The sequence below is a fragment of the Bufo gargarizans genome, chromosome 1, assembly GCF_014858855.1.
Source record: "Bufo gargarizans isolate SCDJY-AF-19 chromosome 1, ASM1485885v1, whole genome shotgun sequence".
NCBI lineage: Eukaryota > Metazoa > Chordata > Amphibia > Anura > Bufonidae > Bufo > Bufo gargarizans.
The window spans coordinates 27,717,862-27,743,844 of record NC_058080.1 but is presented as its reverse complement, the minus strand read 5'-3'; the positions used below and the strand labels follow the sequence as shown (position 1 = coordinate 27,743,844).

The 25,983-nt window shown below is 44.0% G+C and overlaps 1 protein-coding gene across 1 annotated transcript; it reads right to left on the bottom strand.

Annotated features, from left to right (window-relative positions):
• Positions 1–531: 531 nt before the first annotated feature.
• On the bottom strand, positions 532–19,256 carry LOC122923445. The gene is made up of 3 exons (XM_044274602.1): positions 19,145–19,256; positions 8,578–8,949; positions 532–1,071 (listed from the first exon to the last, which is right to left on the bottom strand). Exons 1-3 carry the CDS (start codon positions 19,191–19,193, stop codon positions 857–859), a joined length of 636 nt encoding a protein of 211 aa, XP_044130537.1. The 5' UTR covers positions 19,194–19,256; the 3' UTR covers positions 532–856.
• Between the last annotated feature and the right edge of the window lie 6,727 nt (positions 19,257–25,983).

Here is a 25,983-nt window from a genome sequence, read left to right as displayed (position 1 = left end):
GGTATAACCTGGGTATCTCCTGTATATAATTATATATGTACAGCTGGTATAAGTTATACATCTTCTTGTATATAGTGATATGGACCATGCTGGTATAACCTGGGCATCTCCTGTATATAATTATATATGTACAGCGGGTATAACCTGGGCATCTCCTGTATATAGTTATATATGTACAGCTGGTATAACCTGGGCATCTCCTGTATATAATTATATATGTACAGCTGGTATAACCTGGGCATCTCCTGTGTATAATTATATATGTACAGCGGGTATAACCTGGGCATCTCCTGTATATAGTTATATATGTACAGCTGGTATAACCTGGGCATCTCCTGTATATAATTATATATGTACAGCGGGTATAACCTGGGCATCTCCTGTATATAGTTATATATGTACAGCTGGTATAAGTTATACATCTTCTTGTATATAGTGATATGGACCATGCTGGTATAACCTGGGCGTTTGTATAAATACTTTTTTCGCCTTTGGTTTGTGTATTACTTGTGATAAAAGCTGCAGTTTTTCTTTAGAACATGTCTTGTATTTTAGTTGTTTTTTATATTTTTCATACAGACATATTTTTTCTTTTTTAGTTTTTGTCACAGAGATTTGTAGACCCCAGAATGTTTAGGATGTCTACGTATAAAGTAATTAAGTCTTTGCCTTAACAGGTAGATTAGCTAAGCAGGAATGTGGAAAGCAAGGGTGATGGCTCATGGAAGGTCTCCTGTCCTTGACCTCTTCCTCACGAGGACTTCTCATCATCTTCTACTGCTCCTCTCAGGAAGGACACATTCATCCATGGCAGGTCTTATCTTTTCTCTGAGATCCTCTCCATACATTTGAACTCTTACCACAGCTGCCGGTTTGGTGGCACCATCTTCAGTGTCCTTCTCCGAAAGCGATTCCAGGTCTTGAAGTGCATCCCAAGCAAAACAAGAACAGCAATGAAGATGGAGGAGAGACGCCTGCCGAGAAGAATCCAGGCAGAGGTGGCAACATCCACAGAGCTGATGTTACCTGAGCAAATGCAATAACCGCCGGTGTCTGCAACAGGTGCTGGATCTGGAGGAGAGAGAAAGCCGCGGAAATCACGGACAAAGCAATGGTATAACAGAGCTCTTGTTATAAAGTAAGAGCAGTCATATTCCTGTACATAGGAGGCAGTATTATAGCAGTTATATTCCTGTACATAGGAGCAGTATTATAGCAGTTATATTCTTGTACATAGGAGCAGTATTATAGTAGTTATATTCTTGTACATAGGAGCAGTATTATAGCAGTTATATTCCTGTACATAGGAGCAGTATTATAGCAGTTATATTCTTGTACATAGGAGGCAGTATTATAGTAGTTATATTCTTGTACATAGGAGCAGTATTATAGCAGTTATATTCTTGTACATAGGAGCAGTATTATAGCAGTTATATTCTTGTACATAGGAGCAGTATTATAGCAGTTATATTCTTGTACATAGGAGCAGTATTATAGCAGTTATATTCTTGTACATAGGGGGCAGTATTATAGCAGTTATATTCTTGTACATAGGAGGCAGTATTATAGTAGTTATATTCTTGTACATAGGAGGCAGTATTATAGCAGTTATATTCTTGTACATAGGAGCAGTATTATAGTAGTTATATTCTTGTACATAGGAGCAGTATTATAGTAGTTATATTCCTGTACATAAGAGCAGTATTATAGTAGTTATATTCCTGTACATAGGAGCAGTATTATAGTAGTTATATTCTTGTACATAGGAGGCAGTATTATAGTAGTTATATTCTTGTACATAGGAGCAGTATTATAGTAGTTATATTCTTGTACATAGGAGCAGTATTATAGTAGTTATATTCTTGTACATAGGAGGCAGTATTATAGTAGTTATATTATTGTACATAGGAGCAGTATTATAGTAGTTATATTCTTGTACATAGGAGCAGTATTATAGTAGTTATATTCTTGTACATAAGAGCAGTATTATAGTAGTTATATTCTTGTACATAGGAGCAGTATTATAGTAGTTATATTCTTGTACATAGGAGCAGTATTATAGTAGTTATATTCTTGTATATAGGAGGCAGTATTATAGTATTTATATTCCTGTACATAGAAGCAGTATTATAGTAGTTATATTCTTGTACATAGGAGCAGTATTATAGTAGTGATATTCCTGTACTTAGGAGCAGTATTATAGTAGTTATATTCTTGTACATAGGAGGCAGTATTATAGTAGTTATAGTCTTGTACATAGGAGCAGTATTATAGTAGTTATATTCTTGTACATAGGAGCAGTATTATAGTAGTTATATTCTTGTACATAGGAGCAGTATTATAGTAGTTATATTCTTGCACATAGGAGCAGTATTATAGTAGTTATATTCTTGTACATAGGAGCAGTATTATAGTAGTTATAGTCTTGTACATAGGAGCAGTATTATTGTAGTTATATTCTTGTACATAGGAGCAGTATTATAGTAGTTATATTCTTGTACATAGGAGCAGTATTATAGTAGTTATATTCTTGTACATAGGAGCAGTATTATAGTAGTTATATTCTTATACATAGGAGCAGTATTATAGTAGTTATATTCTTGTATATAGGAGCAGTATTATAGTAGTTATATTCTTGTATGTAGGAGCAGTATTATAGTAGGTATATTCTTGTACATAGGAGCAGTATTATAGTAGTTATATTCTTGTACATAGGAGCAGTATTATAGTAGTTATATTCTTGTACATAGGAGCAGTATTATAGTAGTTATATTCTTGTACATAAGAGCAGTATTATAGTAGTTATATTCTTGTACATAGGAGCAGTATTATAGTAGTTATATTCTTGTACATAGGAGCAGTATTATAGTAGTTATATTCTTGTATATAGGAGGCAGTATTATAGTATTTATATTCCTGTACATAGAAGCAGTATTATAGTAGTTATATTCTTGTACATAGGAGCAGTATTATAGTAGTGATATTCCTGTACTTAGGAGCAGTATTATAGTAGTTATATTCTTGTACATAGGAGGCAGTATTATAGTAGTTATAGTCTTGTACATAGGAGCAGTATTATAGTAGTTATATTCTTGTACATAGGAGCAGTATTATAGTAGTTATATTCTTGTACATAGGAGCAGTATTATAGTAGTTATATTCTTGCACATAGGAGCAGTATTATAGTAGTTATATTCTTGTACATAGGAGCAGTATTATAGTAGTTATAGTCTTGTACATAGGAGCAGTATTATTGTAGTTATATTCTTGTACATAGGAGCAGTATTATAGTAGTTATATTCTTGTACATAGGAGCAGTATTATAGTAGTTATATTCTTGTACATAGGAGCAGTATTATAGTAGGTATATTCTTATACATAGGAGGCAGTATTATAGTAGTTATATTCTTGTATATAGGAGCAGTATTATAGTAGTTATATTCTTGTATGTAGGAGCAGTATTATAGTAGTTATATTCTTGTATGTAGGAGCAGTATTATAGTAGTTATATTCTTGTATGTAGGAGCAGTATTATAGTAGGTATATTATTTTATGTATAGGGTGGTATTATAGTTTATTTTTGTTCACTATCCACTGTGCCTTCAGCACGTGACATTTCTATAGACACACGTTTAGCTTTTATGGATGATATTGCTTGTAGTACTATCATAGTAATGTCTTCCTAAGTGTCTTATTCTAAGGACTCTGAAATGTGTACATTTTCTATTATGGTTATGATGATTCCTCAGATATCAATTCTGTTTTCTGCTCTAGTTTCCTGACTGATCATCTGCATAGTTTTATCATATAAGGTCTCACCGTATAGAAATGTTTATGATAATGGGGCTCCTGTAATATTACAGTATTACGTCAATCTTTTAGCCCCCCATCTTTACAGCCTGAGTGATGTCTGGCAGCTAAAGGGTTATGTATGGGGGCCCAGTGCTGATTAGTATTTTCCTCCCGGGCCTCCCATTGACTTTACTCAGTCGTCTTCTTTAGAAAGTAAAGTCTGCTTTTTCTGTGGTTACAGTGAAGTATCCCGACCTGTAATTACTTCATACAAAATTCCTCTCCGGTAGATATTTTTTCTCTGAAATTTTAAGTAATTTACTCAAAATGACATGAATTTAAGTAGAAAAGTTCCCCGCTGAGTCTCTCTTCTGTTAATAAACCCGTGAGTGGTGCAGAGGCGACAAAAGTCCAGCAAGTTCATTAAACTGTAAAGCACAGAATAGTCTCTGACGGAAGTAAAATGCCAAGGGTTGACCGTGCAGAAATGGCTGGGTGGAAGAGATTCACAGATGGCAGACCCGTATTGGGTAAACAGGTTTGGGGAATTTGAGGTAAAACAGGGAATTTTCTGGTTCTGGAACTTTTTATTCTTCTCCTGGTTTCTTCACTCTGAGAGGATCCCCACTGAGCCTCTGGAGCCAGGAGGCGTCTTACAAGAAGTAGTCAGCAGGAGGTCTGTTCTATGGAACTACGTCTACCTGTGACAGCTCTAGCAGCCCTCAGACTACAGAGATCCATCCCTAAGGGCCCCTTTCTCACCAAGTGCCAGTACCTACTACAATATATTGTGAAATGCTTGGTAATGATGCACAGTCTGCAAGAATTTTGACATTGATCACCCAATGTGCATTCCCCCTAGGAACATCTGCCATGGGGACATCTCCTTCACCTTTTGTTTGACGCATCTTCAAGGCCACCTTTTGGTCTGCAAAACAGTGACTGTTACTCCACATTCCTCACGGCCTGACTTGGGCCTGATCTGCTCCTTTTCTTCTTTTGTGTGCACCCAGTAGACAGAAGCACATGGCTACCAGCACTACTGGGCACTGTTTTCTTGTGTAGCTCAGCAGTGGGACGCATACAAGGTTTGGATTACTCGCATTCATGCAGAAGTGAGAAATCTTCACCTCCAGTAGGTTCTTTTCTCTTCAGCTGCTGCAGCAGTTGCTGCGACAGGCCATGACTGGTGCTGCCCCCCAGCAGGGAAAGCGAGCGCCCATCTCAAGGCTGCATTAACTGCTATTGTGCATGCTGGGGGCTATAGTGTCCTCTGTGATCAGGTGACAAGCTATCCACGTAATTGCTTGTCATCATCAATAGAGCTGAGCCCAGAGCAGCAGTATATAAAATGTATGGTGCAGCACGGTCTAGTAGCTGCCTCTTACCTGCAGTGGACCAGGCACTGGAGTGGTGTATTGTAGTGGCGCTTATCCCCATCCATTCTTCTAAAGGTGGTTTCAGGTCCCCACCACCAGCTGACCTAAGGACTAGGTAACTTTCATGCATGACACCATTAAGTCTGGATGCCTCTTCTCTAATATCTAGTGAACATTTCGTACAGTTTGTAAAAATGCCATAAGTATCGTCCCTTCTGTATATTCATTTTGGGCCTTTTCGAGCTACATCGCTGCAATGTGCAACATTTGGTTATCCAAGAGTTTTTCTTTTCGGAGGGTGCTGTTTTTCCATGTGTTGATGGTTCGTTGGCGTAAAGGAGTCTTTTTGGACATATAATGCTCACTTAGAAATGTAAATTAGTTCTCAAGGTGGTTGAATGTTTTTGGTTTGACCCTAAACATACTAGTAAATCCTCGAACCAGACCTAAATGCAAGAAACCTCTCAACCATCAAATGACGATCCTCCCTGCTGTAGCTGATGTCATAGACTTGGAGAACTGTATAATACACGCTTCATGTTGTGGCCGCCAAGGAGGTAATACCAGATGCTAGAGACAAGCACAGGAGGAAACGTGTGAAGTTTTTGTGTTGTCTGCCACCACCTTTTTATTTTGATAAGGATGTTGATGCCCACATATAGTAGACAGAACTATGGGGGGGAGGGGGGGGAGGTACTTACTTTCCTCCATAACTGTTGCTCATTCTTATTCTTTATCATGATAGGTATCTATCTAATGGCTATACAAAAGGTGTAGAAACGGCTCTGCTCCATCTGAACACATCCTGAACATTTCACCGGCTAATCTGCTCCATTTTCCTCGGGGTGCCTATATCACTCCGGGTTATGAGTGCCGTGTGAAATATAACATCTGGAGCCTGCATTTGATGGAATTAGTCTGTGTTATCCTACAGATTGTATGAGCGATGTTCTCCCCCAGTGCCACCGATCGTAAGGCTGATATAGGTCACTAATCTGCTGGTAGATTACACTCTTACTATATCTATATCTTACATCGAAGGACATATGTGCCATGTAGTGGATTATAGTGGCTGCCACCGAGAGGTTAATCTTCTACTGTACACAAGTTAATAAATACTACATCTACATATCTGGGGGGGCATGACAATCAATTATAATCTTCATTACCTGTGGGGATGGGATACTATATGAAGGGAAGCAAACTGTTGAGCATGGGGCTGTATAGCCATGTAGGCATGGCCTTCAAGAAATCTGCTCCCAGTTTACCCATGTAAAGATGAGGCTCCCAGATTATTCATTTTACATATTTGTATCTCTTTATCTTTTCCCCAGTATTTTGTGAGGAGCATTGGTTCAATAAAGTTCTTTAAAAACTTGTTATGTGACTTTACAAACTTTTTCCCCAACACACCTTATGCCAACTGATGGTCTCCATGAGGAGAAGCAGTAAGATACACCTACATCAACAGCATCTCACACGGCCAACAGCACTTATGAGGGGCAAGAACCCCGAAACACTGTCTGCGTGTGGATGTCTACACCTCATTGAGAAGGTTCTGGTTTGACTTTTATTCTAAGTTATGGCAAGGTCTACTAAAGGGCCAGATGTTGACTTACCCCCAAAAGGGCACTGCAGAGACAGTTTTCTTCCTCCTTCTTGAGAACTAATTTACCTACTTTTTTCTAGGGAGCATTGCATGGCCTATAAAACTCCCTACACCAACGAACTGTTTCCAAATGGTGAAACAGCACCCTGTCCTAGAGGATTAAATTAAAGGTGAAGGTAATGTCCTCCTGTGGCAGATTTTCCTTAAGATGGTGCACATTAGCTGATCAATGCAAGAAAATACAAACCTATAACATCTTTACCAGGCATTTGACAATAGTGTGTTCTGGATACAGGCACTTGGTGAGATGGGTCACAAGCAGATGTAGTTCCCTGTCTCCTGTTGAGATCTTCTTGCTGACTACTTCTTGTAAGACGCCTTCCAGCTCCAGAGCGCTCATTGGGGAAGCTTTCAGAGTAAAGAAACTAGGAGAAGAATAAAAAGTTCCCAAATCTGAACTTCTACTGGTTTATTTCTAATGCCCACAAACCAGAAACATTCAGCCACCATACTTACCATGCCATGCTGTATTTGGTATCAGCCACGTGTGTTTAGAAGTTATTGTTCAAGAAGTCTTACCGTATTCAAGTATTTAACCCTGGCGTTCCTCCTTTGTTAGTAGTCTTCTCCTGGAAACCCCCCCTCCCACATACAGTAGATGTCATGTTTGCCCCTATCTCAGATGGATACCACCTGCACTGTCAGTTCAGTAGTTGCGAGAGCTTCCTGTAAGTGCAGGGGCACACTTCTGGGCTTCTCTTAAGGGTGTCCTCCTAATTATTTCCTAATATATCCTATCTTCAAATACTCTCCCAATCTTATCCATGTCCTGAGCCTCTCGTGATCTTTCCTACAGTATGTCTTCATCCTCATCCTCTCTTAATCTATCCTATCTCCCGCTCCTCTCTTAATCTATCCTACGGTATGTCTTGATCCTCTCCGATCTATAGTAAACCATGATTCTCTCCCAAGTTACACTGTGTTCTGATCCTTTCCTGATCTATCTCATGTCTTTCTCTTTCCTGATCTATCCTGTGTCCTAACCTGATCTTTCCTGATCCATCCAGTGTCTTGATCCTCTCCCGATCTATCCTGTGTCCTGATCTTTTCTGATCTATCCAGTTTTTTTGATCCTCTCCCGGTCTATCCTGTGTCCTGATCTTTTCTGATATATCCAGTGTCTTTTATCCTCTCCCGGTCTATCCTGTGTCCTGATCTTTTCTGATCTATCCAGTGTCTTTTATCCTCTCCCGATCTATCCTGTGTCCTGATCTTTTCCGATCTATCCTGTGTCTTGATCATCTCTTGAACAATCCTGTGTCCTGATCGTCTCCTGATCTATCCTGTAGTATGTCCTGATCCTCTCCTGATCTATTCTATGCCTTCATCCTTTCCCATTCTATCCTGTACCCAAATTTTCTCCTGATCCATCCTGTGTCCTGATCCTCTCCTAATCTTTCCCATCTCTAGTCTTCCTAGGTCTGGTACACCTACAGTAATTTTAGTTTCAGGTCTATAATATAGTAATAAATGAATATTTTTTTGTTTGCTTGTTTCATAAGTTAATGTCAATTTGTCATTGTTGTTTATGTTCAGTTTTTTCCCCTCTATCTTTATATATATATATATATATATATATATATATATATACTGATTATCCAAAGATCAGATATTGATATGTCCACATATACATCACTATGTGGTTAAATTGTAATCCAGAAACCAAGTGCTGAAAGCCAACAGTGCTGTGACCACTGAGTGGTCATGTCCTAGTTTGGGGATATTTAATAGACTTACCCTCAGTTCTGACAGGTAGGACTGTGAAGTTGATCAGCATCTCCTTTTCCAGTTCATTATTCAGCATGGACACCTTGTATGTTCCACTGTCCTCCATCTTCAAGTGTGTAATATTCAGTGATCCGTTCTCCGGAATAATAGTCATCCGGCTTTCGTATCCATTTTCTGGGAACATGCTGTGCTTGGGTTGGGTCCCAGATTGTACAGTGCAGATGATCAAATGCACATGTTTTGGATGGACCATATCCCATCTAATCTGGAGCCAGTCTGTAGTATTGCTGATTTGGTAGGACACGGCCAGTATGATGGAGTCATTTTCATATCCAGTTACATGTGTTTGAGCAGAGGAGATGGTGAGAGCTCCAACACAACCTGGGGAAAGACATGAGGATTGTCATCTACAGAATAATTGTACACTTACTGCGAAGATCCCTCACAAATTACAGACAACGGCTGGGGGTCACTTGTTCATTCTGCTGTATTCGACCGGCTGATACAATGTATCTCACCAGTGCATCCATTGTGCCTCCCATTTTAAAGTGGTGCCCTAGGGAGCGGCCTACTTCACTCCCTGCCTCTACAAGGTCATCTTTCATGTAGGCTTATTGGTGCCCAAGGCCGAGTTATTAGGATGCTCCTTCAACCCTCAGCCTATGAAGTTCAGCAAGACCTGGGAGCCAGCCAGTGTAAAGACCCCGGATGTGGTAGGTTGCCATGTATGTTTCTCTGTGGTTCCAACCTCAACTGATACTTTAGACTATCTTACTAGAAATAGATGCTTGTAGACAGAAGATTTGGGGATTTTCTTTGCATTTGATGCTTATTAAACATATTGCTTCTTCTAACCTTGATCCCACGTTGATGGCTCATCCTGAGGGTCCATAGCAAGTTGGTGGTGGATGTGAGATCACCCACCATGAAAACAGTAATCATCTCATCAATGGGGAGAGGGGAATAACCTGTGTAAATAAGCTAGTAAAGAGAAGGTCAAACTATTCCTCCGGGGGCGCACTGTGGGGTAGCAGCTATGAGCTATACAGCTCATACAAATACATCTTCACATCCTCGTCAGCCACATCCTGACGAGACCCTCAGACACTGAGCTCACATCTACCTCACTGCTATAACCTGGTTTTGTTTCTGTACCAAGGATGTGGTGTGGGGGGTGAGCAGGATGCTTGAGGGGACCTGTCATCAACTCTATGCTGTCCATACTGACAGCAGCGTAAAGTAGAGACAGGTGAGCTGATTTCAGCGGTCTGTCATTTATAAGTTAAAAGTAAGTGGTTGCCGAGAACCAACATCACAATCATTGCAGACTGGGCCTGGAAAAGAGTCCCGGCCACCTGAGAAGAGTCCTGGTTATTCATGAAGTCCTGCTCTCCTGTCCACCTGCTGATGACTGACCGTCTAATGCCGAGATTTCTCCCTTTCTCTCTAGGAGAGAACTGCCGATCATCAGCAGATGGGTGGAGAGCAGGAGATTATAATAACCAGGACTCTTCTCAGGTAGAGTTGACTCTTTTCAAGGTCTGGGCTGCAATGATTATGATTAGAGATGAGCAAATCGAAGTGGAAGAAGTGGAATTCGATCTGAATTTCAGGAAAAATTTGATTCGCACCGAAGCCGAATTTCCTCGCGCTTCGTGGTAACGAATTGCATTTTTTCCTAAAATGGCTGCTGTACGTGTGAGGACATGGAGCAAGGAGCTCTGGGAATGTGGGATCACCCATAATGCCATGCATGCAGCCAATCAGCAGCCAGCCAGCCCTGTGATGTCACAGCCCTATAAATAGCGGCAGCCATCTTGGATTCAGCCATTTTCCAGTGTACTTAGTGCAGGGAGAGACGTCAGCAGGCGCTAGGGACAGTGCTAAGAAAAACAACTTAATTGTGCTGAAAAAACTATTTACAAGTTCAGGGAAAGGATAGGGAGGAATCATTCCACAGCGTTTATGTAGAACAGGGTTCAGTCGGGGAGGTGACAGCCCGGGGAATAGGAACAATCCTATTACACCTTGCTGCACTGACTGCGGAGCCACATTGCCATCATACAGCTCTGTAATTCCAGCAAACCGGTCTTGTTATTGGGGTGCAAGTGCTGTGTGATACCGCCATTAACAGGGGTTATTACAGGGAAATATTTATATGTCTTATTTGCCCTTGTGCGGTGCAGTTATAGGTTCTAAAGCATTTTTTGGCTTGTATTGGCTTTGCCATTGTGTGGTGAAGTGCTAAAATTACAGCCCTTTTTGTCGTGTATTAGTGGCAAAAGAAAAATATATTTGCCGGTCAGCGGTGCGGTTACCGTATATGTTTTAAAGCATTTTGTGGCAAGTATTACCTTAAAATAAAATATATATTTGCCGCTCAGCGGTGTAATTATCTGTTCTAAAGCCATTTTTGCTGTGTATTAGTGGCAAAACCAAAATATATTTGTCGTTTAGCGGTGCAGTTACCGTATATCTTTTAAAGACTTTTGTGACGTGTATTACCATAAAAAGAAAAATATATATTTGCCGCTCAGCGGTGCAGTTATCTGTTTTAAAGCCATTTTTGCTATTTATTAGTGGCAAACCAAAAATATATTTGCCGGTCTGCGGTGCAGCTATATGATTGAAAGCCTTTTGTGATGTGTATTACCGTAAAAATAAAAAATATATTTGCCGCTCAGCGGTGCAGTTATCTGTTCTAAAGCCATTTTTGCCGTGTATTCGTGGCAAAGCCAAAATAATATTGCTGTTCAGTGGTGCAGTTACCATATATGTTTTAAACCTTTCTGTGACATGTATTAGCGTTAGAAGAAAAAATATATTTGCCGCTCAGCGGTGCAGTTATCTGTGGTAAAGCCTTTTATGGCGTGTGTTACCGTAAAAAGAAAAAATATATTTGCCGTTCAGTGGTGCAGTTATCAGTTCTAAAGCCATTTTTGTCGTGTTTTAGTGGCAAAATTAAAAAATATATTTGCTGTTCAGCGGTGCAGTTGTACGTTCTAAGGCCCTTTTTTGTGTGTATTAGTGGCACAAAAAAGTATTTGCCGTTGTGTGGTGAAGTGAGAAAATTACTGACTTTTTTGGGGTGTTTTAATTTCCTTTTTATTTATTTATTTGATCTAACAGCATGTCAGACAGAGAAGTGCCAGGCCCTGCACAGGGGAGGGGGAGAGGCCTCAATGTTTCTTGCGCAGGCACAGGTCGCAGCAGAGTTAGGGGTTACAGAGAGATGCCTGAGCTCCCTGTGTCATCTAGCGGACATGTCTTGACCAGCAACCCAGAGGTTCTTGAATGGTTGACTCGATCTTCAGCTTCCTCACAAGTGACATCAGACACCCCCAGCCAAGAGTCGGTGGGTTCGTCAGACACAACCCTTAGTTGGCATGGCCTGGGAGCAGGCCCTGTGCCCTCACCTGTCCTCAACCTGCCTCTGTCTTTTTCTGTTACCTCAGTCAGAGAAGTATTGTATGCTGTGGGCTCAGCTCCACTATACAGTGAGGACGAGCTACTAGAAGACAGTCAGCAGCCAGCCAAGATGTGGAGGAGACATCCGCCGCTTCCTCCTCTATAGGCGGGCAAGTAGTGATAAGGAGAGTGGCGTGGGATCTGGTATTGCGAGCGGTCAGGCTCCTGACCTAGAGATGGTTGAGGAGGATATCAGTGCCGAGCAGACAGTCGATGATGATGATGTAGCTGATCACACTTGGGAGCCGGGTGACGAAAGGGCTTAATTTTTTTGCTTTTTATAATGTAATATTATAAAATACGATATTTCCATGATAAATCTTCAGCGTGGGGGCCCCATGTGGTTTCTACATACTTTCAAAATAATCCTTCAGCAGGGTGAATAGATGTCGGATGACCAGGGTAGGGAGAAATCTGTCACAGTGGGGAGTGAGGGAGAGACCATACACAGCAAGAGGATCGGCAGGTAAGAACACAAGATAACACACTTACCTGCCGAAGTCTCCACAACTGGAACCCGTGCATATGTACAGGAGCCCTAACACCAAACAGGACGCCGTACCAGCAACTCACACAGGTATCCAGCACACCAGACACCACCAGGACCCCCATGCCGCAAAGCGCATGGCAGCCCCAGGCAGCGCTGCATACAGGCTAGTGGTTCACCCCTCCGGGAAACCAGCCCCCTTCCGGAGGACACAACGCACAGGGAAAACGTCTTAAATACATGCAGGGACAAACACCAACAACAGCCCAGACATGTAACAACAATCAAGACGTACAACACACCCTGAACATAAACCCACACCTAACATACAACAAGTGAGGTAGGGTATAAGGAGCATACAAAAGGAAGACAATTTATGTCCAACAAGGTGGCCCTCAAGGACTAGGCAGAATCACCCAGGAAAGGAGCAGAGCTCCATCACCAAACAAGGATGGAGTACCACTACCCCCAGCCAGGAAGCCAGATAAAGTCAAGCTAGTGGTCACACCCAGGACACACCTAAATCCCCTAGCTAGAGGATTAACCCCTCGCTCACCAAACTGCAGGGAGACACACCTTAAAGGGTAAATGCACGTGCAAACCAAAAACAACAAGTTGCCACCAGCAGCCAGTCTGCACGGCTACCGCGTCACAGTGAAACAACAATATGACCGTGACACTCCCGCCCCCCCCCCCCCCCCCAACAGAAAAGGAGAAGCTAGTGGGGAACCCACAAACAGGGATGGGGGAAGAGAAAAAAATAGCAGAATCAGTGTCAGTGCAAGCGAGTCTCCGCAGGACTGCTGCCAGCCGCCGGAACCACCAACAAACCAGGCAGCCAGCCAACGAACAGCCAGGAGATATGGCACTGATCACTGTGTCCACACTCAGAAATGGCACCCACCAAGTCTCTGCCAGCATGCATCCCCCACCAGCATACACCAAAGCCAGTTCAACAAGGAATGCAGCCAGCCACCACAACCAAACGACAGAACCCCTGAGACATGGATGAGGAGAGACCCAAACACGAGTGCCAACACAATCTTACTGCTGACCCCCTCTCCACTCTGTCGGGGGCTCTACTTGTATAAGGGGTTAATAGAACAGGTTCTGTAGACATCTATGTGGAATCAGCTGACGACGGTGTAAAAGGAGTGCGCTTCTTCTTGGCACTAACATCGACCTGTAAGGCTGAGTTCATACAGTACTTGAGTTATTTGGTCAGTTTAGGCCCCGTGACTGCCCCAATAAGTGAAGTGTGCAGTGATTCTAAGAGCGACGCCTGTCATCTGCATGTCATACGGACTCACAGTATTATCACTACCACAGCAGACTCCCTATGCGTGTTACTGCAGGGCACAGTGTTCTACACCGCTATACAGGCACAGTGTTCTACACCGCTATACAGGCACAGTGTTCTACACCGCTATACAGGCACAGTGTTCTACACCGCTATACAGGCACAGTGTTCTACACCGCTATACAGGCACAGTGTTCTACACCGCTATACAGGCACAGTGCTCTACACCACTATACAGGCACAGTGTTCTACACCGCTATACAGGCACAGTGTTCTACACCACTATACAGGCACAGTGTTCTACACCACTATACAGGCACAGTGCTCTACACCGCTATACAGGCACAGTGCTCTACACCGCTATACAGGCACAGTGTTCTACACCGCTATACAGACACAGTGTTCTACACCGCTATACAGGCACAGTGTTCTACACCCCTATACAGGCAACAGTGTTCTACACCGCTATACAGGCACAGTGTTCTACACCACTATACAGGCACCAGTGTTCTACACCACTATACAGGCACAGTGCTCTACACCAGCTATACAGGCACAGTGCTCTACACCGCTATACAGGCACAGTGTTCTACACCGCTATACAGCACAGTGTTCTACACCACTATACAGGCACAGTGCTCTACACCACTATACAGGCACAGTGCTCTACACCGCTATACAGGCACAGTTTCTACACCGCTATACAGGGCACAGTGCTCTACACCACTATACAGGCACAGTGTTCTACACCGCTATACAGGCAAAGTGTTCTACACCGCTATACAGGCACAGTGTTCTACACCGCTATACAGGCACAGTGTTCTACACCGCTATACAGGCACAGTGTTCTACACCAGCTATACAGGCACAGTGTTCTACACCGCTATACAGGCACAGTGTTCTACACCGCTATACAGGCACAGTGTTCTACACCGCTATACAGGCAACAGTGTCTACACCACTATACAGGCACAGTGTTCTACACCGCTATACAGGCACAGTGTTCTACACCGCTATACAGGCACAGTGTTCTACACCACTATACAGGGCACAGTGTTCTACACCACTATACAGGCACAGTGCGCTATACCGCTATACAGGCACAGTGCTCTACACCACTATACAGGCACAGTGTTCTACACCGCTATACAGGCACAGTGTTCTACACCACTATACAGGCACAGTGTTCTACACCACTATACAGGCACAGTGTTCTACACCGCTATACAGGCACAGTGTTCTACACCACTATACAGGCACAGTGCTCTACACCGCTATACAGGCACAGTGTTCTACACCGCTATACAGGCACAGTGTTCTACACCGCTATACAGGCACAGTGTTCTACACCACTATACAGGCACAGTGTTCTACACCGCTATACAGGCACAGTGTTCTACACCACTATACAGGCACAGTGCTCTACACCGCTATACAGGCACAGTGTTCTACACCGCTATACAGACACAGTCTTCTACACCACTATACAGGCACAGTTATCTACACCGCTATACAGGCACAGTGTTCTACACCGCTATACAGGCACAGTGTTCTACACCGCTATACAGGCACAGTGCTCTACACCACTATACAGGCACAGTGTTCTACACCTCTATACAGGCACAGTGTTCTACACCACTATACAGGCACAGTTATCTACACCACTATACAGGCACAGTGTTCTACACCGCTCTACAGGCACAGTGTTCTACACCGCTCTACAGGCACAGTGTTCTACACCGCTATACAGGCAGTGTTCTACACCGCTATACAGGCACAGTGTTCTACACCGCTATACAAGCACAGTGTTCTACACCGCTATACAGGCACAGTGTTCTACACCACTATACAGGCACAGTGTTCTACACCGCTATACAGGCACAGTGTTCTACACCGCTATACAGGCACAGTGCTCTACACCACTATACAGGCACAGTGCTCTACACCGCTATACAGGCACAGTGTTCTACACCGCTATACAGGCACAGTGTTCTACACCGCTATACAGGCACAGTGTTCTACACCACTATACAGGCTCTCTGCAGCCAGCAAATAGACTTTTTGTATGCGATTCGCCGCGAATATATTCGGATCAAACCGAATTTTTTCAAAAACTTTTGTCGAACCAGCGAATCGAATTTTTAAAAAATTCGCTCATCTCTAATTATGATGCTGGTTCTCAGCAACCACTTACTTTTAGCTAATGAGTGACACACTGCTGAAATCAGCATTTCTGTCACTATTTTATGCTGCCCTTAGTGAGGTCAGCATAAAGTTGATGACAGGTACCCTTTAAATACTCTGCAGGGGCGTATATATAGGGGAAGCAGGGGAAGCGGCTGCTTTGGGGCCCTGACCCAGAAGGAACCCATCCACGAGGAGGAGGACTGAAATATTTGGTCAGGGCCCCCAGAACAGTATTACACAATGACATTATATACAGTGACAGTATAGACCGTGTATAAAACTGATGGAACAGCTGCGGCCCTGGTCCGAGAGAGCGATCTTTACTAGCCACAGGAATGGGGGCAGCATGAGAATAAGGGGTTGTGAAAAAATTACTGGGGGAGGGGGGGCCCCATTCAAAAATTTTCTGTGGGGCCCAGTCATTTCTAGCTACGCCACTGATACTCTGTATTATATAATCTCATCTAATCTTGCAGGTAAGCGAAGCATTTGGATTTCCCTGGATTTTGCCTGGGATTACTAATATGATGAGGTCTGACGTTCCGTAGGTGACACTTGTAGACATACATGCACATGTCAACATCCTGATAACATGCAGACTCTGCTACCCTTCATGTCTGCTATGGAGCACATTCAGTACACATCCACAGTACTGGGAGAAAAGTAAGTGAACCCTTGAATTAATAACCTATGGATCCCTTTTTAGAACCAGTCACCTCCAGCACCTCCTGGAGCTAGAGATTTGTACAGGGTTGTAGAGGAGTTTTAGACATTTCTTTCCCACAAATTTGTTCTGTCCGTAAATATTTCTGGGATTTATTGTGCACAGAGAATGCAGCTCACTGTCCCCACTATCCACCATTTACTCCACTGTCCCCACTGTCCACCATTTACTCCACTGTCCCCACTGTCCACCATTTACTCCACTGTCCCCACTGTCCACCATTTACTCCACTGTCCATCATAGTACTAAACTGTACCCCAATATTCACCATTTACTCCACTGTCCCCACTGTCCACCATTTACTCCACTGTCCCCACTGACCACCATTTACTCCACTGTCCCCACTGTCCACCATTTACTCCACTGTCCACCACTGTCCACCATTTACTCCACTGTCCACCACTGTACTAAACTGTACCCCAGTACCCACCATTTACTCCACTGTCCACCATTTACTCCACTGTCCACCATTTACTCCACTGTCCACCACTGTACTAAACTGTACCCCAATACCCACCATTTACTCCACTGTCCACCATTTACTCCACTGTCCACCATTTACTCCACTGTCCCCACTGTCCACCATTTACTCCACTGTCCCCACTGTCCACCATTTACTCCACTGTCCCCACTGTCCACCATTTACTCCACTGTCCCCACTGACCACCATTTACTCCACTGTCCCTACTGTCCACCATTTACTCCACTGTCCCCACTGTCCACCATTTACTCCACTGTCCACCATTTACTCCACTGTCCACCACTGTACTAAACTGTACCCCAATACCCACCATTTACTCCACTGTCCACCATTTACTCCACTGTCCACCATTTACTCCACTGTCCACCACTGTACTAAACTGTACCCCAATACCCACCATTTACTCCACTGTCCACCATTTACTCCACTGTCCACCACTGTACTAAACTGTACCCCAATACCCACCATTTACTCCACTGTCCACCATTTACTCCACTGTCCACCATTTACTCCACTGTCCCCACTGTCCACCATTCTACTCCACTGTCCACCATTTACTTCACTGTCCACCATTTACTCCACTGTCCACCATTTACTCCACTGTCCACCATTTACTCCACTGTCCCCACTGTCCACCATTTACTCCACTGTCCCCACTGTCCACCATTTACTCCACTGTCCACCATTTACTCCACTGTCCACCACCGTCCACCATTTACTCCACTGTCCCCCACTGTCCACCATTTACTCCACTGTCCCCACTGTCCACCATTTACTCCACTGTCCACCACTGTCCACCATTTACTCCACTGTCCACCATTTACTCCACTGTCCACCACTGTCCACCATTTACTCCACTGTCCACCACTGTACTAAACTGTACCCCAATACCCACCATTTACTCCACTGTCCACCACTGTACTAAACTGTACCCCAATACCCACCATTTACTCCACCGTCCACCACTGTACTAAACTGTACCCCACTATCCACCATTTACTCCACTGTCCACCAGTGTACTAAACTGTACCCACTATCCACCATTTACTCCACTGACCACCACTGTACTAAACTGTACCCAAATATCCACGATTTACTCCACTGTCCCCACTGTACTAAACTGTACCCAAATATCCACCATTTACTCCACTGACCACCACTGTACTAAACTGTACCCCACTATACGCCATTTACTCCACCGTCCACCACTGTACTAAACTGTACCCCACTATCCACCATTTACTCCACCGTCCACCACTGTACTAAACTGTACCCCACTATCCACCATTTACGCCACCGTCCACCACTGTACTAAACTGTACCCCAATACCCACCATTTACTCCACCGTCCACCACTGTACTAAACTGTACCCCACTATCCACCATTTACTCCATTGTCTACCACGGTACCCAACTATCCACCATTTACTCCACTTCCATCATTGTACCCCATTATCTACCATTGCACTCTGTACCCCATTATCTACCATTGCAGTCCACTGCCCACCACTGTACCCCACTGTCTATTTATGTTATATCATCTTAAAGAACACAATAAATCATAATGAAAATGACAAAAAATGATTGGCACTTACTACTACTATTCCTGTACAGTACTACTACCCCTATTTGACTCACAGAGAACTAGCACCAATGCATTTATTCTATAGATTCATTCACACTGTATATATAATTCATAAAACTATACTTCTGTATCTCTGTGAGGTGAAGAACACATAGTGGGAGTAATAGTCATAGTGAGTATTAGTTACTGTCACTAACTAGAACTACTACCCCTCTTCTCTCCTTCTACCTACTTCTGTGTTTGGCATGTATGTGCACTGCACAGTGCTCCCACTTACCGGCCACCTTCTACCTCATCTCTCTATATCTCCATTGTACAGTAAGTATAACATAGAGTGCACTTACCTATGACAGTAAGGACACCCAGGACAGACAGAAGATAGGGTGAGTACATGGTGATGGTGGAGCGCGGACATCTGCTGCTGTACTACTTAGCACCAGGGGAAGAGATGTCCTGACCACATCCCCTACATGAAGAAGAGAAAGAAACCTTCAGACCTCCCCCACCTCGTTATCCTGAACGTTACAAACTTTAGTTTGCATCTGAGAACCGAGAATTCTATCAAAAAAGAGCAATTATGGTGCTGCCAAAATTATATAACAAACTATACAATATCAAAAACTCATGAAACAGCCTCCAAGGAGAGAAGAGGGAAAAGACCATGCAGAACAGTAGCCCGGGGAGGTAGAAACCTGCTGGAGTACCACACGATATATACAGTTATCGGATCTTTCACTACATAAGACACATTTTTTCCTTCAAAAGTGGGAGAAAATAATGGTGCAAATACGTATATGCTCTTCTATTATGGTAACAGTCATTAGTATGCAGGAGGAGCGGGGAGTAGTGACCGTAGTCACCTCTCCCTGGTCTTCTGGCCACCACACTGCCTACAGCGTCAGGAGGTAGCACACATAAGCGTGCACTATGACCAGGTCTGATGGAGCTTAGGGGTCTGATCTGAGGTCTGATGAGGAATAGGGATCTGATCTGAGGTCTGATAAGAAACATGGGTCTGATTTGGGGGGATCTTAGTTGAGGTCTGATGAGAATTGGGGGTTTGATTTTATGGTATAATCTGAGGTCTGATGAGGAATGTGGGTCTGATTTGGGGGATCTGAGTTGAGGTCTGATGAGAATTGGGGGTGTGATCTTAGGTATGAAGGATCTTGGGCTCTGATCTGAGATTTTCACATGTTCCTACTCTACATCCTAGGTGCGTCTTATGGAGTGAAAAATATGGAATATCAATATCCAACCTTTAAACTGGATAGTACCAGTTATATCCTGGTCACGTTCATTTTTTGGTATGGAGGATTGCCTGGTTGCTGTTCTGCTTTTATAAAAGATCTTTGCCTGTTTTTAGAATGGGATGCAGCAGCTTTTATTTTATTTTTTTATATTTTATGATTATTTATTACATTTACACCAGTAATATTATTTTTGATTGATTAATTATTTTTCATTATTATTTTTCATTCACTGGTTGGGTCTTGTTCATATGTGATGTTTAATGGGTTGGGTTTTTATTTTTGTGTTGATCACGAGTTTTGTTTTTTGCTTTTTTGATTTGTATATGATTTTTTTTCTGTAATTCACTAGAATGCACTCATTATTATTATTTTTTTATGGAAGGCATTTTGCATATCAAAGTTTTGCACAGGTCATGTTACTGATACGATATTCGTCATGTGTCTTTTTCATATGCATATTGCACTTTCTATTATACATATTAGTATTTTTGTTTAATTCAGACCTATACTCCTGCTTACTGCCGGGTCTTGGTCCAGCGCATGCGCGGTGGCTCCCCATCAGAGCACGCTCAGTTCCCCAGCTATTTTTCTACATTGTCTTTTCCATCTTCCCTGCTCTTTTCTCTCATTGGATGTTGTTTTAAGAATTTTTTGTGATATTGTTACATTGATTTTGAATTCCTATGGGAACGCCATAGTTGTTTGTTCTTGATTGACTTCTCAGTTGAGCACCTATGGGCTAATTTTATGATCCGATTGTAGGTTTTTCATACATCAACATTAGGCAAATAGAAATAACATTTCTTGAATAACTTACGATCAATCCGCTATTTTGTCCATCAATATTAGATGTAAAATGTTGTATTTTCATTTTTCTTGCGACATAATAGCTATGTTTTGTTTTTATATGTTTTTTCAAAAATTTAATAAAAAGATTTTTACAAGAAATAACATATAGTACAGCAGCTGGGTACATGTTTGTTGCTGGCATGATGTAGAAACCACATACATGTGAATGTCAGGACAATACACGTAACAGGAACTATGACGCATCACTCACCACTTATACCTGATCTATGATTTACTGTAAAATGACATAAAAGAAAATAACAACAAATCGTGCAGGAAAATTTTGACTAGAGATGAGCGAAGCTTTCAAAAATTCGATTCAGAGGCATTAACGAACTTTCACAAAAAATTTGAGTTTATCCGAATTTATTAGTGACGAAACGTGATAAAAAACGGCTATTTCCTGGCTGCAGAGAGCCTGTATAGCGGTGTAGAACACTGTGCCTGTATAGTGGTGTAGAACACTGTGCCTGTATAGTGGTGTAGAACACTGTGCCTGTATAGTGGTGTAGAACACTGTGCCTGTGTAGCGGTGTAGAACACTGTGCCTGTATAGCGGTGTAGAACACTGTGCCTGTATAGCGGTGTAGAACACTGTGCCTGTATAGCGGTGTAGAACACTGTGCCTGTATAGCGGTGTAGAACACTGTGCCTGTATAGCGGTGTAGAACACTGTGCCTGTATAAGCGGTGTAGAACACTGTGCCTGTATAGCGGTGTAGAACACTGTGCCTGTATAGCGGTGTAGAACACTGTGCCTGTAGAGCGGTGGTAGAACACTGTGCCTGTATAGCGGTGTAAAACACTGTGCCTGTATAGCGGTGTAGAACACTGTGCCTGTATAGCTGTGTAGAACACTGTGCCTGTATAGCGGTGTAGAACACTGTGGCCTTATAGCGGTGTAGAACACTGTGCCTGTATAGCGGTGTAGAACACCTGTGCCTGTATAGCGGTGTAGAACACTGTGCCTGTATAGCGGTGTAGAACACTGTGCCTGTATAGCGGTGTAGAAGCACTGTGCCTGTATAGCGGTGTAGAAGCACTGTGCCTGTATAGCGGTGTAGAAGCACTGGCCTGTATAGCGGTGTAGAGCACTGTGCCTGTATAGCGGTGTAGAGCACTGTGCCTGTATCGCGGTGTAGAAGCACTGTGCCTGTATAAGCGGTGTAGAAGCACTGTGCCTGTATAGCGGTGTAGAACACTGTGCCTGTATAGCGGTGTAGAGCACTGTGCCTGTATAGCGGTGTAGAACACTGTGCCTGTATAGCGGTGTAGAGCACTGTGCCTGTATAGCGGTGTAGAACACTGTGCCTGTATAGCGGTGTAGAGCACTGTGCCTGTATAGCGGTGTAGAACACTGTGCCTGTATAGCGGTGTAGAACACTGTGCCTGTATAGCGGTGTAGAGCACTGTGCCTGTATAGCGGTGTAGAGCACTGTGCCTGTATAGCGGTGTAGAGCACTGTGCCTGTATAGTGGTGTAGAACACTGTGCCTGTATAGCGGTGTAGAGCACTGTGCCTGTATAGCGGTGTAGAGCACTGTGCCTGTATAGTGGTGTAGTACACTGTGCCTGTATAGCGGTGTAGAACACTGTGCCTTGCAGTAACACACATAGGGAGTCTGCTGTGGTAGTGAAATAATACTGTGAGTCCGTATGACATGCAGATGACAGGCGTCGCTCTTAGATCACTGCACACTGCACTTATTTGTGCAGTCACGGGGCCAAAAGTGACCAAATAACTCAAGTATGAACTCAGCCTTACAGGTCGATGTTGGCGCCAAGAAGAAGCGCACTCCTTTTACACCGTCATCAGCTAATTCCACATAGATGTCTACAGAACCTGTTCTATTAACCCCTTATACAAGTAGAGCCCGCGACAGAGTGGAGAGGGGGTCAGCAGTAAGTCTGTGTTTACGTCACTGATTATTTTGCCCTTCCTCTGATCCGTCAGAACAATAACCCCCAAAAAACTTATCCTGTCTGTGGAGCTTCCGCCTTCACTCGGTCAGCATTTGGTCAGTAATCCATCAGTATTGCTAATGCCAATAAATACAGGAGTGGATCCAAAACAGAGATGACACGTGAATGGAATATTTGCATGTCTTCTGTGTTTTGTACCCACTCCTGCTTTTGGCTACCAAATCATAAGCCAATTCTGATGGGACCATACAGGCCTTACAGCTGCTACACAGACAGGATCCGTTGTGAGTCTCATCTTTCCATCCTTCAGACAGATCAGAAGAAGGGTCAAATAAATGTTGATGTCAACAAGGCCAAACAGGCACAATAGTGACCCAGTTACAGAGTACTGAGGTGGGGGTCAACAGCAGTGGCAGTTACAGCACAAGATGGTGGGTGGCAGTAGAAGAAGGTGGCGGCAGCAGAAGCAGCAAGTGTGTGACATCAGGCCGGTGGCAGCATCAGAATAATGGCTGAAGCAGGTAGCCAGAAGAAATGGGTCTGGCAGGAAAGCTTCTCCAGGCCAAACTTGGCCAGTTGGGGTTAAAACAAATTAAGTTTAGCTGCCCAGTAGTCCAGGGGATTTTAGATATGGGGTGGCAGGGTGCAGTCCAAGTCTGCCACCACCTGCTGGCTCAGGTTCTGCTCCATGGTCTGCTGCTGATGCTGGCGGGTGTTTTCTTCAGTAGGCGGGTGAAGAAAAGTGATCATTAGAGACTTCAGACTTAAGTTGCTGCTCATGGAGCTGGTACTGCTCCTTCCCCAATGGTGGTGGAACGTGAGTGTAGAGGGCACCCCCGGTAAAGCTTTTGTGAGGATGGGCGAAGGCGCACATTGGCAGGGCCCAACTGACTTCATAGGATCTCTCGATCATAGGTGAGTTTATCCTCTCTCTCAGCAGGTGGAAAAAGGCCCCCATTTTGGAGCGGTAGCGAGGGTCTAATATGGTGGAGAGCCAGTAGTCATCCCTCTGCCGAATGGTGATAACATGGCTGTCACCATGTGAGATTGTAAAAGAGCTCTTATTGCATGAACACTGTCATTTTGCTGTTTGGCCACAAGAGGCCGCTGTTTCCCCACACAGCTAAACAGACTGCTCAGATTTAAATATTTATAGGAGGTGGAGCTGTGTGTCTAGAGGAAGGAAGCTGGGGTCCATTTTAGTTGCAGGCTGGAAAAGTGTGTGAGAGAAGAAATCTATTAACATTCTAGCGTGGAATCACCCTTTTGCGACCAGGACTGCAGTCAAGTGAAACTGATCGTGTCCAGGACCCGGATCCCATCCAGAAAGAGGAGTACTGCTGCCCAGGAGACAGAGGACGTCTGCCAGGAGTGCTGATGAGAGCTGAGGAACAGAGTAACCATTCTGTGGAACCATATGTTCGTTTGAAAGACTGCTTGTTCGGTTAAGAATCATCAGCAGAGCAGACCCGGATCGGTAAGACAAGTAGTGCACGCACCTCAATATAAGATTGGCGCCTAAATACTAGAGACTGAGTGTAACGGATCACCTGGCACCCCGACTGAGTACCTCCATTGCTGGATGCTCCTAGCGTTTCCTGAGGTCTCCAAGCACTCTGGCAGACACCACCATCACCGAACCGAAGAAGCAGATAAATCTTCTTCAAGCATATGAATGCTGTAGACAGTGGAATAGGAAACCATACGAATAGGTTTACGCTCCTAGCAGTCAAACTGGAACAGCATACCATGAATCCTCCCCCCAAGAATGAGACGACACTTCACTTTGAGGGTTAAAAAACAGGAACTGACTGTACTTCACTTACAGCCTCTTTTATTCACAAACCAAAAACATAGTACTGCCCACAGGGTTTTGAAATACAACCAATCAGTATTTTACAACACATACAATGTAAGTACAGCAACCAATCGTTCACGCCCCTAGGGGACCAGAAGGGAGACTGCGACACAGGACAGATACAACACATCCCCACAATGCATCATGGTTTCCTCCTCTCTGCCTTGGAGACAACCGAGGGCAATCCAATTATCTCTCAGGACAAAGGGAAATCGCCAATACACATGTGGAGACAACAGGACAGACATCACCATTTAAACACACAATGGGACAATGGCACAATGGGACAATAGAGACACACCCAGCATTTTCCTCCCCTCTGTCTATCCACTCAACTATCTCCCAAGCTGACAAGTTGCACTTATTATAAATTGTTACAACTTTGTGAGTTTACATTGTCCATACATATAACTTACATCAATTTAACCAGTATAACTTGGGGACAAACCTATCCAAAATTCACTTGAATAGGTTCAGGGGTTTAAAGGTTAGTATGGGCCATAATCCTGAGGCAAGAGGCTTTTAAACAGGCCTCTCCAAAACCCAGTGGCGAGGTTGGTTTCGCCACACATCTCCCCCTCCCAGGGAAGACTAACCAGATACCTGACCTCACGGTCAGTACCTGAGTTAGTCTGGCAGTCCAACCACAACCCAATACTGGACCTGTTGAATCTTGGGGCCTGGCTCTGTTCTGTATGTCCCCAGCTGTTGAGTGGGCATCTGCTACTCCTTGCTTCCTTGTGGTTCTCCAGCTTGGAGCTGTAGGTACTTGGTGGGCAGGGGCCGGCTGCGCTCTGCCCAGATGCCAGCTCTTCCGCTAAGGATGCCTGTGGGAAGTCAGTCTCTGGACAAGAGGATAGGGGAGGGCAGAGGCCGACTGCGCTCTGCCCTGATGCCAGCTCTTCTGCTGGGGTGAGGGGGGTACAAGCCAGTCCTGTAACAAGGGGGACGGTGGAGCAGAGGCTAGCGGCTCTCTGCCCTGATGCCAGCTCTTCCGCTGGGAAGGGATCAGTGGGTATTGCAGGCTCATCCCCTGCCCCCAGAACTCGGTTGGAGAGATCAGTGGGTATCGCAGGCTCATCTCCTGCCCCCAGAACTCGGTTGGGAAGTAGCTGGAAAGGGGAGGGCTCGCTTACCTCCTCCTCCTGGTATCCCTGCGGAGATGGCTGTAGATCTGGACCAACTGTCCAGCATCCCTGTAGGACTGGCACCAAGCCCGCGGTCTCATCTGCGCCCATGCAGAGGGGCTTGTGTTCCCCCTTTTCCCGGTATCTCCGGCTGCTGGTGGAAGGTGAGGCCGGT

Bases quoted from the DNA above. Each gene is read 5' to 3' on its own strand.
- LOC122923445 (XM_044274602.1), bottom strand. From the start codon at position 19,193: ATGTACTCACCCTATCTTCTGTCTGTCCTGGGTGTCCTTACTGTCATA. The intron at 8,950-19,144 runs GTAAGTGCACTC...GTCTTTCCCCAG, and splicing joins GGGTGTCCTTACTGTCATAG to GTTGTGTTGGAGCTCTCACC. The intron at 1,072-8,577 runs GTAAGTCTATTA...TCTCTCCTCCAG, and splicing joins CCTACCTGTCAGAACTGAGG to ATCCAGCACCTGTTGCAGAC.